Source organism: Mesitornis unicolor, unplaced genomic scaffold (assembly GCF_000695765.1).
Source record: "Mesitornis unicolor isolate BGI_N332 unplaced genomic scaffold, ASM69576v1 scaffold26288, whole genome shotgun sequence".
NCBI lineage: Eukaryota > Metazoa > Chordata > Aves > Mesitornithiformes > Mesitornithidae > Mesitornis > Mesitornis unicolor.
The window spans coordinates 1-12,785 of NW_010204354.1; the positions used below are offsets into that span (position 1 = coordinate 1).

Here is a 12,785-nt window from a genome sequence, read left to right on the forward strand (position 1 = left end):
GCTCTGCATGAGGGGGGTGTGAGTTTGGCGTTGGTAGAGGTGGAGGGAGAACTGGGCAGGGGGTGGGTGCCCTGGGCCTGGTAGCCCGATGGGCTGGAGTAGTGGCCAGCCTGGGGCTACTGGTCCACACTTCTTTGCTGGGGCTCCTTTTCCTGCTTGTGCATCTCCTGCTCAAGCCTCCCTTCCTATGGGGAGTGTCCTCCTGAGGGATCGTGGCTCTTAGGCCTTCCGTTGCCATCTCTCTAATCCATAATCCCGCTGATGCCCTGTCTCCCGACTCCCGCAGTGACGGTGGCAGATTATGCTAACTCAGACCCAGCTGTTGTGAAATCTGGACGGGTGAAAAAGGCTGTGGCCAATGCAGTTCAACAGGAAGGTGAGTCTACACTGGGGAGCCTGCTTTACCCAGGCTGCCTCCCCTCTTACTGGCTTCTGCATGATGTGGGAAACTGCCCCTCCATGGCCTGAGAAAATCTGATTTGGTGCCTGAAAATGAATCTTTATTCCTCTGCAGAATCAGGTTTTTAGGATCTTAGGAGGCTTTGCAGAAAGCAGAAGCCTGGTAGGAGTTGCAGGATCTCTGTTAGTACCTGAAATGGAAAGCCTCTTTCCATTAACTGTTGGGTGTTATCTCCTACTTGAAGTAAAAAATAACATACAGGAGTCTTCATTACACACATAGAACTGTAGAAAATCTTATGAGCAGGGAAAATTCTTTGCAGTGGGAATAAGGCTGTGGTAGTTGTGGCAAATGTGTTTCACCGTGTGCTGCAAGCTACAGGGAGGTCTTCTGAGGGTGTTGCTGTTTCCTTGGTGAACTGCACAAACAAGCTGTTTCCTGGTATTGCATTACTTTGTTATCTACTTCCTCCTTGGTTTTTAGTGGCTGGGAGCAGTCTGAACTAACACACCCTGTTTACTTGAGAACTGTTAATGTTTAGGCCTTAAAATCTAGCCTGTCACACTTCTTTGAGGTGAATGTTATTACATGGACAGTGACGACAGAACCTGTCATAGAGGAACACTTGTTATGTTGCTTAACTCCTACACATTTAAAGAAAATATGCTCTTTGCACGAGTGCCTGTCATGGGGAAATTGTATGGGGCAGTGATGGTGGTGAAAATCCTTTTTAGCTGTTACCTTGCAAGCCTTTAAGATCAGGACACCTCCCTCTTTGGTTGCCCCCTTTGTAACAGACTGGGGGCTTCTTCTGTTACTGCCCCTCAGTTCAAGAAGGACAGGGAACTGCTGGAGAGAGTCCAGCGTAGGGCTACAAAGATGATGGAGGGAGTGGAGCATCTCCCTTCTGAGGAGCGGCTGAGGGAGCTGGGGCTCTTTAGTTTGCAGAAGAGGAGACTGAGGGGAGACCTCATTCATGTTTATAAATATTTAAAGGGTGAGTGTCACGAGGATGGAGCCAGGCTCTTCTCGGTGACAAACAATGATAGGACAAGGGGTAACGGACACAAACTGGAACACAGGAGGTTCCACTGAAATTGGAGAAGAAACTTCTTCTCAGTGGGGGTGACAGAGCCCTGGCCCAGGCTGCCCAGAGAGGTTGTGGAGTCTCCTTCTCTGCAGACATTCAAAACCCGCCTGGACGCCTTCCTGTGTAACCTCATCTGGGTGTTCCTGCTGCGGCAGGGGGATTGGACTGGATGAGCTTTGGAGGTCCCTTCCAATCCCTAACGGTCTGTGATTCTGTGATTCTCTCTTCCCCATCCCTCTCCTGTTCACCCTTCTGTAATTCTCTCACTGCTGTGATTCAGCACTGGATCTGGCATACTCTGTCTTTTCCTTCACCTGCTTTGGCTTAGCCCCTCTCTTAAAATCCTGCTCTCTGGTTCACCTCCTCACTGGTCACAACAGTTCCCTGCTCACGCCTTCCTCAGTGCAGAGTCAATGGGGCTTTCCCCTCTCCAGATCTCTGCTCCCCAGCCCCGTGTGGTGCCACAGCCTTATCTGGTGCGGTCCTGATGCATGGTGCAGCCTTATCTGGTGCAGCCTGGGGACAGCAGGCAGTGGGAGGAGACAGGAGCCTCTGCTGAGGAAGCTTTAGCCTTTGGCCTTGCTCGCCTCCTGTGTCTCTTGGCACCGTGGCACTGAGTGCCACTGCGAGGGAGGAGCTTCCTGGGGAGGGGAGCAAAGGCCAGGTGGAATTTTCCTGAGCTTTGTATCCTCCCAGTCCTAACCCCTAGGGATTGGTGGGGATTTATGCTATGGACTGAGGAGTGGGTGCCTCTCTGCAAGGGTGCAGTGCAGTGTGATTCTGTGTGTGCATGGGCTTGTATTGTTGACAGATGTTGGCATTTCCTTTGCAGAGTGCAATGGTTTCTTTTTCTAAACCCTTCTCTGGGTCTCTGTCAGTTGTCGTCCTCTCTTGCTTGGTTGCATTTGATGTCATAACTTACTGCCATTCGTGGTGCCATTTATTTCTCTTCTCTTTTGCCTTAGTAAGGTTTGACAGTGTAGGATACCACTAAAGCAAATGCATACAGTTTGCAGAGTGAGCTGTGCAAAGCAAGGTAGAACTGGTTTTGCAAAGCACTGCAGGTATCTCTAGTCAGTGGGTACGGTCAACTTATGGGCAGTTCCTGATATTTTTATTTTTCCTGTCACTCTGTCCCTTTAACTCAGATAGCACATCTTGCTCTCCAGGGGCTCTGGTGACTGTAACTGAGGTATAAAACCTTCCTGGGCTGCAGTTTGTGCTGGGTTAGAAAAGCCTGAGCAGTGCAATCCTCTTATGGTGTGGTCAGGTGCCTTGTTTTAGAAGTACTTCTCTTCATCTAAGCACATGAGGCTGAAATTCAACTTACTTGAATGAATTTTACAGACTATTAGCAAAGTGTCTGTGCTGCTGTTACAGTGCTGGTCTCTCTGTGGCAGAGCCTCACGCAGCTGTGACAGAACTGCACCTTTCTTTTTCAAAACTGTCACATTACTGCCTCATACGTGGATTTTTTTACCCTAATGAGCCCTCAGTTTGCAGATCAAGTTTTAAAAGTTACATTTCCCTACAGGGATGTGTCTGAACATCTCCCCAGAGGCAGCAAAAAAACCCAAAACCCAACTGACACAACTTGCAATTTTCCTCAGGAGTCCAGAGTCTTTCCCTTCACTAAATTCTGGGATGAGCGGAGCTCCTGTGTGCTTGGCACCGAGTTGTATCGCTGATGGATGGCGTGTCATTGGCCACAGGATCTCTTTATCCTGCTGAGGAGGGAGCGTATCTTCTCCGTCCTCACACAACTGCAGTGTTGGTGCTGGCTCTGAACGCTGCTCGTGCTCTGGTATGCAGGGGAACCAGTTAGCGCTGTAGAAAAAGCGCCTGTTGTTTTAGTCACAATTGTAAACAGCTTCAGCCAAACCAGTGGGATCATCTGCATAATGTGCTGGTAATCGTCCTCATTGTTTGTTCCTTAAAACAAGCAGCTGAATAATTATATTTCCAATTCACTTGCCCGTGCTAATCTTCCTCTGACAAGGTAATCCTCCAGCCCAGGATTTACTTGCTTGTGTCGTTACTGTGGCATTGAAGGATCTCCTGAACTTGGATCACCTTTTTGTCTCTGCTGGTGGTACTTACTGTGTCGTTTCTTGTCATTTTAGTAAAATCCCTCTGTGGTTTGGAAGCTTCGTGTGTCCCTGCTGAGGAAGTTCTCTCTGTGTCGGGCGAGTCTTGTGACAGCAGCGATGAGATGGATACGAAGGAAAGCATCAACGGGCGAACTGCATCTAGGAAAAAGAAGAGCAAAAGGCACAAAGGTGTGGTCGCCAGCCTCTGCTGGGGGGTTACGGGTTGCTTCTGTGTCTTCTGCGTGCATGATATTAATGATTGCTATAATTCTTAATTACACACTAGTCAAGAGGCTCTCTGGTCGTTCTGTAACTTGTGTGTGTACAAGGAAAGGGTCTGCCCTTTTGCCAAGGGTTAAAGGGCTTTTAAACCTGCTGGGACTCAGGCAGAGTTGGTGTCCTCTCACAAAGGGAGAGCTTTGGGCATGAAATCACAGCCTCAGAGCTTTCAGTAAACATCTCTCAACCTTGGAAGACGAGTGCTGCTCTTCAAGAGAGTTGTGAATCTTTGCCACTGGATGTGTTACTTCATTGAACAATGTTGGTGAAAGCAGGATTTGCTCTGGGGGAAAAAAAACCAACGCTGTTCTCCAGGGTGCATTTGTTGGCAAAATCCAGGCTGTTTTCAGGATGTTTCCAAAGCTGTGGTTTGTTACAAATAGGTTTAAAGGACTGTTTTTCCAGCAAGCGAGTGAATTTGGCCCTAGTGGCATCACAGCAGGTTAATTCCAGGGACTCTATAGAAACTCTATAGAAAGCAGTTTGCAACACAGTGTAAGTAACAAACAGCTCTGCTGCACTGTGGAATCTGCAAGAGGTTCTAGTAACAGGTTGCTTTTTATAGAATCACAGCGTGGTTTGGGTTGAAGGGACCTCACAGCCCCCCTCCAATCCAACCCCCATGGGCAGGGACACCTCCACCAGCCCAGGCTGCTCCCAGCCCCGTCCAACCTGGCCTTGGGCACTGCCAGGGAGGGGGCACCCACAGCTTCTCTGGGCAACCTGGGCCAGGGCCTCACCACCTCCCAGGGAAGGATTTCTACCTAATATCCAGTTTAAATCTGCCCTCTTCCAGTTTAAAGCCATTCCCCCTGGTCCTGTCACTACCTGCCCTTGTAAAAATTCCCTCCCCAGCTTTTCTGTAGCCCCTTCAGGTCCTGGAAGGTGCTCTAAGGTCCCCCCAGCGCCTTCTCTTCTCCAGGCTGAACAACCCCAACTCTCTCAGCTGTCCCCATAGCAGAGCTGCTCCAGCCCCTCAGCATCTTCATGGCCTCCTCTGGACCTGCTCTAACAGCTCCATGGCTGCCTTATGTTGGAGGCCCCAGAATGCAGTGCTGGAGGTCTCACCAGAGCAGAGCAGAGGGGCAGCATCACCTCCCTCGCACCCCTGGCCACACTTCTTTGGATGCAGCCCAGGATGTGGTTTGCCTTCTGGGCTGCAAGCGCACATTGCCAGCTCATGTTGAGTTTTTCATCAACCTTTTCCTCAGGACTGCTCTCGAGCCATTCTCTGCTCAGACTGTGCTTATGCTTGACATTGCCCCTGCCCAGGTGCAGGACCTCGCACTTGGCCTTGTTGAGCTTCATGAGGTTGGCACAGACCCCCCTCTCCAGCCTGTCCAGGACCCTCTGGATGGATCCCTTCCCTTTTTCTTTTAGGTTAAGAGAGAAATTTTAACTTGGCTTCTTAAACTTAAGAAAAATTTAACTTTATTTATTTAACTGATACTACTTTGTGTAACACATGAACCTCCACTACGAGCTGTAGATGCACAGACCCTCTGGGATAGCAGTTTAATTTCTTTATTAAGATGTCCTTGGGACTTCTGGGAAAATAAGAATATCCCAGTGGCTAGAGTTCTGGGAGTTATTGGAAAGGCAGTATTCTGTTCTACCACAACCTTGTCCTTATTTCTGCTATGTGTTTAGGGAATGAAAAATAGTAATAGACCGCTGATACTTCTGCAGAGGTGCAGTTTGTTGGCCTCCTGAGTCAGAGCTGAAGCAGCAGAGTGAGTTTTACAGCCCAGTGGGTGGGTTTGCCATTACTCTGTAGTGGTGTAGAGAAGCAATCACAGCCAGAGCTTTCTTTGGCACCGAATACAGCAATTATCACAGGAGGATAAAGTACTGCCCTTTGTTATTAACCTGCTGCTGCAGGATTAGATCTGGCACCTTAAACACCTCCTTTGTGCCACTTGTTCACAAACCTCATAGCGTTTTTTTCTGTTAGCACTGTGTACAAGTTGTGTGTTTCCTTTCTATTTGCCTAATGTTCCTTGTTTAGGTATTTATGTCCTTTAAAAGTATCTTTTTCTCCTGAAGTTGGAGCAACGTCTATGGAAAAATGTGTGGTGTTAACTTAAAAACACCGTGGGAGTGAAAGGAGTTTCTGACTCCTCAGTTCTGGCTGAGCGGTTCTGACACCTCGGAGAGGAAGAACAGGCCATTCTGTTCATCTGGGAACTGCACTGAGAGTTTCCCATCCCAGAAGCTTTAATTAAACTGCAGTTTAAGGGGCTGATTAGCTGTTAGAAGAGAATTGCATTGCCTCCCTAGCAGAGCTCCTACAAAAATATTGTGACCATTTGAAGAAAGAATTGACAGGCTCGGCAACATCTCGGGGATTTCTGGTGTAAAGCATTTTTTGATGACCTGGTAAACGAGCTGTTCTGATAAAAATGCATGAGCTTGGCCCTGATTTACATACAGTTGCCTCTGTATTTGCCATCCAATTTTTATTTCTCCCTTGAAGTGTTGTTTCAGTTGTGAAAGGGTTGAAACAAGGCTGTGGGATTTCCATCCTTAGATACATTCAGAACTTGGCTGGACAAGATCTTAATAAAATGATGTAATTCAACCTACTTTGAGCTGGGCTGTTTGGACTCAAGACCTCCAGAGAGCCCTTTCAGCCTGAATTATTCTCTGAATTTGCCACTATCCATATTTGTGCAAACAGTAGGGAAAAATGATGGCATATGTCCAGCAAAGGGAAAGTGTAATGGTTTTGCAGACGGGCAGGTAAATGCTGATGGAAACCCATAGCGGTGATTATGGAGCTGTATTAACTTGTGACTGTATGTATATTTTGGATGCTTACCCTGTGCTACCACTAGTAAAGGACATGCCTCTAGATGTGATCTAGTAAAGAGGTTATTTACCACGCTAACATATCTTTGCTGTGTTTAGAAAATCCTGATGGGGGTGGCGGAGAGGAATACCCCATCGATATCTGGCTGCTCTTGGCTTCCTACATTCGCCCTGAAGACATTGTCCGGTTTTCTTTGATTTGCAAGAAGGCCTGGACTGTGACTTGCACTGCTGCCTTTTGGACCAGGCTCTACAGAAGGTGAGACTCCAGAGGATTTTGGAACTATCTGTAGGAGGCTTCAGCAATGACCATGTCTCTGCAGTGCTGTAAATGAGGGAATATTTCCCTAGAGGCTTGGGACCTGAAATGTTTTCATACTGACAAGGTGATGTGGGGCTTGTTTGGCTGGGGGCTGTGGTACATCACATCTGCTCTGGATCTGGAATGGATCTGTGGCATGTTCCCATATGCTCCATATAAAACTTCAAAGCATCGTGTGCTTTTCTGCTTGCCATGGCCTACACACTCCTGTTTGTAACAGTCTGCTCGGTGTGTTGAGCACTCAAATTACTTACAGTATGGTCAGGCAAACATCATGGATAGAAAACTTGTCCTGCCTCAAGCTTTGGTCCTGGGCACCTTTCTGTAATTAGGGTGGCATGGGAGAAACGAAGGCATTTTGAAACTGAGTTGCAGAAGTAAATTTGTAAATACAGTAAGAGAAGAGCAAAAAGTGGTTAAAACTTGAAATAAACCTTCCTGTCCTGGTGCATGTCAATTTGGCTTTCCTTCAATGCAGAACATTTTCTTTACATTTCTGTGTCTGTCGCCCAGGAGGCACAAGCAGCAGAGGTGCAGAGCAAACAGCAGCCATGGTCATCATCACCCCTGTTTTTTTTAGCATGAAGTTCCCTAGCAAAGGCTCCTTTGGCATTGATGAAGGAATGGCCCTCGAGTGCAGGCGTTCAGACTGCTCAGGCAGTTGTCTGCAAGTGTGCAGTCGAGCTCAGCCACAGCGAGTCCTTGAGAACCTGCAGGAATTTGCAGGTCTTTGTGGTTCCTGCAGCTAAAACACCATCTGGTGTCTGGGGAAACCATCTGCAAGGAATTATTGGGGAATTATAGCGGACGTGCTTATGCATATGCTGGAAACCTGTCTGGTGCAGGTAAAATCTTGAGCCTGTGACGTGATTTCACATAGAGCAGCACAGCAACCTTGAAACACTCAGAGTTGACAAGAGGTCCTCTTCTCAATCAATCAAGTGTGTAGTTTTCTGTCAGCACCGATCCCTTGTGCACATCTCTGGCATTCTGACCCTGCAGCACGTGGTGGGTTTGTCGTTGGCTTTTCAGGCATTACAGTCTGGACGCGTACCTGCCTCTCCGCTTGCGGCCGGAGTCCATGGAGAAGCTGCACTGTCTCCGTGCGTGCGTCATCCGGTCGCTGTACCACATGTACGAGCCCTTCGCCTCTCGAGTCTCCAGGAATCCGGCTATTCCAGACAGTACTCCCAGCACTTTAAAGAATTCCAGAGTAAGTGGAATTGCTAAGGACGTTGGATATGTCTGAGATGTTGCTCTTTATGTTTTTCTGTTCTTTTTTGAAGAAGAATAGATGATGTGTAGATGGTTGCCAGTGAAGCTTGAGTGTAGGATGATTTCTGACTCTGACTCCTTTTAAAAGGATGCTGGTTACTTGTATCTGTAGGGTTGCTGCTGCAGAGGATTTTAGCTACTTCCCTGGGTAACTTCTGCCTAAGTCCAACCACAGCAGCTTTGTAATCAGCATAAGGCACTTGCTTCACTGATTATCAGAACTGCTTGGCATATTTGCAGCTGCCCCTTCCTCTGTTGCAAATTAGTTGCTGAAAGGAGGTTGCAGCAGGATCAGCTTTTCTATCTTCTGCTTTATTCTGACACTGTCTGCCAGAATACATCTTTTCTCCATAGCAGGCATCTGGAGAGATGAGAAGTGACACTGATAGCCTCTGAAAGGGAGTCATTTCATCCTACATTCCTGTAGGTCATGCATCGTCTTTGGTGTCTGGGTGAGGGAGGGTGGCGAGGTTTGAGCATGGCAAATGTGCAGAGCAAACGTCTGCTTCGGGACTGGGGCTGCAGTTGTGCTGTAAAGGGTTTGTCTCTGATGTGGACGGGCGATTCCCTTTGCTGTCCCAGCTTGGAGCACTTGCATATCCGTTCCTCTTTAATCGCTGTTGACCATTAACTCTGAAATGCCTCTGTGTCTCTTGGTTGATTTTAGCTTGCAACTGGCTGATACTACGTGAGCAGCTTAAGCAAAGGTCTGAATTCTTTACCCTCCAAATCCAAAGTCAAAAACCTGCCGAGGGAGGTTTTTGGAGCCAAACCGAAGTGGTTTTGGTTCAAGAGTTGTACTTTTCCATGCAAAATCGAGCAACCTCAACTATCTGTGTGTGACATCCCTCCTCTCTTCCTTCCTCTCTCTGGGTGGATACTGGACAGAAATGTTGTATTGCTTAGGGAGCATCCAGCAGTGACACAAGCAGGTGGTGCTGCAGAGCAGGAGAAAAGCACGCGGTTCTCTGTGGTCTCATCTCTGCATCCAGAGCTCTTCATTCTCTTCCTGAATCCCCGCTTTGAGTTTCATCTTTCTTTAAAAACAAAAAGCCAAACATTTCTAGGAAAGCCCAACTTAACCTTGGTCCTTCTGAGTCTGATTTTTCTACCACTGCTGGGATCTGTAAGAGCCAGAAACCCCGATGTGATGCTGGCAGGGTCAGCGGTTTGGAAGCGTTCGCATTGACATCATAACGGCTTTGGTGCCCACTGCTAGTGCTTGCACTGTACTAATGGTTTAAGGAAGGTTCTCAAAGTGCAGTCTTTTATTATTCAGCTTTTAAAAAAGGAAATTAAATGATGCAAAGCTTTGTTAGAGAAGTAGAGGTTTGACCTAACCCTTTGGAGCATAAAAGAGCCATCCTGAGTGTGGTCTTGCTGTACTTCTGCGTTGCAAGACTCGGCTCCGCCTGTGTTACTGTGCACAGAAATTCCCCAGCACAGTGGGTACGGAGGAGGATCTGATGTTGCCTCCCCACGTTCTTGCTTTCCTGGGTTTTGGTTATACCTTTACGGGTCGTTGAAACTAATGGCAAATGCCAACATAAACTGCATGTGGCAAGAGGAGACCCCAGACCCGAGTGTGATCAAATCTAGCTTTTCCTCTTTAATTTCCTTTTTTCTTGGTGTCAGCAGAAGTGTTTGCCCTTTAAAGACACCCCCATTATTTTTGGTGGAGCGGCAGGCCGTTATGGTGTCAGCAGAAGTGTTTGCCCTTTAAAGACACCCCCATTATTTTTGGTGGAGCGGCAGGCCGTACGGCGCGTCTGAAGGGCAGGACGGCTGACCCGTGGACGACATCCTCTGCCCCTTAGGAGGTACTGACCATTTTGTGCTTCACTACTTGCCATGACCAAACAAGTTGCCAGCCCGGGTGAACTACAAATGCCACCAATGGTGGAGTTAAACTCGGCAGCATCTGCTGCTCACCTGAGTTCAAAAAGAAGTGGAGAATGTTTTTATCAGCAAAAACTGAGGGCCACCTCCAGCCGGGTGGTGGTTATGTGATGTGTGTTTCTGAGCTTGACTCCACGTGGCTTTGTTGTTCACCTCGCGAAGTTTGAAGTCCTTCAAGGACTCTTGTTTACGGACATGACTCAGAGTTGAAGTAAAGGATCTGGTATCACTGCAGTGTCTAGTTTTGGAGCCCCCCTGGTGGAGGCTGGCTCTGGCTTGGTTTCATTTGGGGTCGCGGTATCCTGGAATGAAATTAAACGTGTGCTTCACCCTGCAACGCGGTCAGACCTTCTCTTGGCATGGGAGAGACGGTGTATGGGTCATGAGGAGCTGTCTTTATCCATGTTATTCTTCCTTTTGCTGCTGACACTGTTAGAAGATAAGACCAGCTGTGGTGGGCTGGCATCTGTGGTGTGGAAACGCTTTCAGTGATGGCTGGGACTGATTTCCCAGATGATTTTCTTGGCTGTTGGAGGCCGATTGCTTCTCCTTACTGGTAGGCAGGGAATTTTCCTCCTACTCAGTTAATATAGGAGTTCTGCTGAGACTCTGGGATGGATTCCTGTGGACCACACAGTGATAACGGGTTTAAACTGGTGTACTCTGTGTGTCTGCATGAGAGGGCAGTGCTGGTCACCTCTGATGCTGTTTGAGGCCCTTTTCTCATTTTCTTTCAAACAGGAGCAGTAGGTTGTGCTCTCCTGGCAGTGGCTTTATTCTCTGAAGTGTGACAGTCAGTGCCTGGTGATCTCAAGACCTTTTTTTTGCCACCACAATGGCTTAGAAACTTTCTCACCTGTCATCTCATAGCTCACGTATCAGTCTTCACATTTCCTCAATTCTCTCCTTGCTCCTTGTTCTGTTTTCAGTTGTTCCTCACTTTAATCTTGTTTAGACTCCGGTTTAACGGGACTTCCTGATGGGTGGAGGGAAGCAGGCAAGTCTCCACTCGTCTCTGCTTTGTGGAAGGGATGAATTGCACAACGGGATGTTTCTGTAGCGCGTCAGTGGCTGCGTGTTGTATCATCCAGTTGCACGAAACTGGGAGACGTAAACTGCTGAGCGTGTTCTTTGAACATAATTAATTTGAATAAATGGCTCCTAACTGCTTCTATGTAATTGCATTTGTAATTGGAAGCCTTTATGCTCTGCTAAAACTTATTTAAAGTGGTGCCTCTAAGGGTTTCATAATCTATTTATTTATTTTTTTCCACCTCAGTGTCTGCTTTTCTGGTGCAAAAAGATTGAAGGGAGCAGACAAGAAGCGATGTGGGAATTCAACTTCAAGTTCAAGAAGCAGGTATGGAAGAAGAACCAGAATGGCCGTGACTTTTTTAAAGCAGTAATTACTTTTCTGGGTGGTAGAAAGGAAGGTGGGAAACTTTTTATGTGTTCAGACAGTAAGCGGGAACTCCGACTTCCATGATAAACTAAAGCACATTCGGAAACGATGCTCAGTTCTCAGTCTGTATTGCCAAAATATTTAGAATCCTATCTTTTTATTTCCTCATTTGGTATCCTTTCTCCACTGTAAGATGTGGATCGTTTGCTACTCCAAATAATCCAATCTTTGGGTCAACACTACTGATTACTACCAAAAAACCAGACTATTTGATTTTAGTGGTCAAAATACAGACCAAAATCTGAAACTTCTTGTTTTACCATTGGAAAGATTTCCCACAGAAGTGAAGAAAGCCAGCACTGGCAATGAAAACTTCCAATATAGGTCTTGGGGGGAAAAAGAAGCAAGTAGTTTCAGGCAACCTTTGAATTTCTCAGCATTTCCTTTGAAAGAAGCAGTCCCACAAGTTGCCTGTCCGGAGTGATTGGTTTTGGTGTTTCTGTGTTTTGGTGTTCCTTTTTTGATGGTTTTTTGGTGTTTCTCTGCCCTAACGTGTGGGAATGCAGTAGGAACCTCCTGGTGAGCACCAGTGAGATGAAGCCAAATTCTCCCACAGGTTCCTGCTTGACTAAAGAAGCCTCTCTTTCTTTCAAGTCTCCCAGATTTAAGAGCAAGTGTTGCAAAGGTCTTCAGCCACCGATTCAGTATGAGGAGGTGCATACAAATCCGGATCAGGATTGCTGTCTGCTCCAGATCACCACCTTTAACTTCATCTTCGTGCCAATAGTCATGGGCATGACGTTTACCTTGGTAAGTGTTGGAGAAATCCACCAGGCAGCTCTTGCTGTGCAGTTTCTGTAGGGGGGTGAAGCAGACAGAATCCCAGAACGTGAGGGATTGGAAGGGACCTCCAAAGCTCATCCAGTCCAATCCCCCTGCCGGAGCAGGAACACCCAGATGAGGTTACACAGGAAGGCGTCCAGGCGGGTTTTGAATGTCTGCAGAGAAGGAGACTCCACAACCTCTCTGGGCAGCCTGGGCCAGTGCTCTGTCACCCTCACTGAGAAGAAGTTTCTTCTCCAATTGAAGTGGAACCTCCTGTGTTCCAGTTTGTGTCCGTTACCGCTTTGGTGTTGGGTAAATCACGCTGCTGCAGTTCTGGGAATCTTGAGGTTAACGATCAGGAAATGCTGAGGATTTCCTCAGTTTAGCTTCTG

The 12,785-nt window shown here is 47.4% G+C and overlaps 1 protein-coding gene across 1 annotated transcript; it reads left to right on the plus strand.

The window, feature by feature from the left end:
* The first annotated feature begins 261 nt into the window (after positions 1-261).
* LOC104534195 (transmembrane protein 183A-like) lies at positions 262-12,429 on the plus strand. Its single transcript, XM_010191030.1, has 6 exons — positions 262-376; positions 3,614-3,769; positions 6,770-6,929; positions 8,025-8,205; positions 11,446-11,526; positions 12,223-12,429. Exons 1-6 carry the CDS (start codon positions 262-264, stop codon positions 12,427-12,429), a joined length of 900 nt encoding a protein of 299 aa, XP_010189332.1.
* The last annotated feature ends 356 nt before the right edge of the window (positions 12,430-12,785 follow it).